The 1856-nt window shown below is 47.3% G+C and overlaps 1 protein-coding gene across 1 annotated transcript in view; it reads left to right on the top strand.

Annotated features, from left to right (window-relative positions):
* LOC104072579 (transmembrane protein 74-like) overlaps nt 1–1116 on the top strand; it is a 2295-nt gene extending 1179 nt beyond the window's left edge. The window contains 1 exon segment of the mRNA XM_009572091.1: nt 1–1116. This exon segment is cut by the window's left edge and continues 36 nt beyond it. Coding sequence (XP_009570386.1) covers nt 1–879 — 879 coding nt within the window. The 3' untranslated portion in view covers nt 880–1116.
* Nucleotides 1117–1856: the final 740 nt, after the last annotated feature.

Here is a 1856-nt window from a genome sequence, read left to right as displayed (position 1 = left end):
CCCCACGAGCGGCAGCAGCAGCGGCGGCGTGTGGGGGGTGAGGTGGACCCCAGAGCAGCCGCTGCCGTGGCAGCCCTGCACTGCGAAAGGCATTGCAAACCCTTGCAGAGGGGCCTTCTGGCTGAGCCCCCCCCGGCACCCCAGCCCTCCCCCACGGGCACCTCTCCCCGGGAGCACCCTGCACCCCCTAGCACCTCCCAGTCCTGCCACCCACCTGAGCGTTTGCCCGGGGAAGAGGACGGAGGGAAGAAGAAAGCCTGCTGTTGTGCCCAGGAACTCGAGACGTCATTCACCTACGTGGATGAAAATGTAAACCTGGAGCATGCAAGAAGTGCCCCCAGTCCTACAGGCGGCCGCTGCCAGGATGCCCCTCTGCAGCAGCGTTCCTGCAGGGAGCTGCCACCTGACTGGGTGCACGATTCTCCTTCCCTGGTCTCTGAGGAGGACGACGTTGCCTCGGAGGTGGCGGCAGGGAAATCTGTGGACTACGGGTTCATTAGTGCCATTTTGTTCTTGGTTAGTGGCATTTTGCTGGTGATCATTTCTTACGTGGTACCCAGAGACGTGACTGTGGATCCCAACACCGTGGCTGCCCGGGAGATGGAGAGGCTGGAGAATGAGAGCGCTAGGATCGGGGCTCATTTGGACCGCTGTGTTATCGCCGGGCTGTGTCTCTTAACCCTGGGGGGAGTGGTGCTCTCCAGCCTGTTGATGATGTCCATGTGGAAAGGGGAGCTGTACCGGAGGAGCAGGTTTGCGTCCTCCAAGGAGTCTGCGAAGCTGTATGGGTCTTTCAATTTCAGAATGAAGTCTGGTGCAAACGATAATATGCTCGAGCTGTCGTTAGTTGAGGAAGATGTGCTTGCCATAGATAATTAGTGTGGTCATGATTTTTAAGGCAGCATTTCTACAGGAAAATATGTTTCATTAAAGAAAGTTGCGGCTAAAGATAGCTGGTGATGCAGTTTATTTGTCTGACAAGAATGTGTTTTTTTTAAGCTCTATAATGGAATGTTTGCAGTAAATGAGCACTTGTTGTAAAGGGAAAACGTGCCAGAGAAAATGCAACTGATATAAAATAATGAAAACCACTGAATAAAAAGAGATTTGTGATAAGTAGGTTCCTCAGATACTCGTTTATCCTAATATAAAACATTCCATTGGTGTCTTCCCTATATAATTTTCTTATTACTCCCATATTGAACAGGAACGACCTTGACATTTTGGAAGCTGTTCATTATTGCAGCCTGCAGGATTATTAACAATCTACTTGGTAGACTGTTAAGAAGCAGGACCAATAATCAAATAGCAGGGCTAATATTTAATTAAGAGAGATGCTTTTTTATCCTTTAATTTTAAGCTGATCCCTTCTCTTCTATTGAGTGAGAGCTAAGGGAAAAAAGAACACCACTTGGTCATGACTTGCCACAAACCTCCCGTATTTTCAAACAATTGTACAATTAGTGATGATTATTTAAAATATAAATTAAGAGCCAAAGGGCAGGGAACCATATGGCTCATGGTATTGGTAGGAGACAAAAGGCTCTTTCAGCTTGAGGTCAGTGGCTTCATTTCAGTTCAGATTAGCAATGATTGATAGTCATTAACTTCTGATAGCTATAGTGACCCATATAAAAGAAGTTTAGTTCCTGGTGGACAGATGTCTTTGTATGAAAACTGCCATAACTTGAATTAACTGACCTCTTGTTTGGTGTCTCAAAAGACCCAAAGAATGAAAAAGTATGGAGATGCTGAGACTAAACACTTCTCCTTCAATACGGATGCCAGAAGAAATTCAAGCTCAGCTGCAGGGCTTTGCTTATACTGGGGCTGTCTACATCTTACTAGTCCTTTTG

The sequence above is a fragment of the Fulmarus glacialis genome, unplaced genomic scaffold (genome assembly GCF_000690835.1).
Source record: "Fulmarus glacialis isolate BGI_N327 unplaced genomic scaffold, ASM69083v1 scaffold17222, whole genome shotgun sequence".
In the NCBI taxonomy this organism is placed as follows: Eukaryota; Metazoa; Chordata; class Aves; order Procellariiformes; family Procellariidae; genus Fulmarus; species Fulmarus glacialis.
The sequence above is the reverse complement of the archived record's forward strand: the minus strand, read 5'-3'. Positions and strand labels throughout refer to the sequence as shown.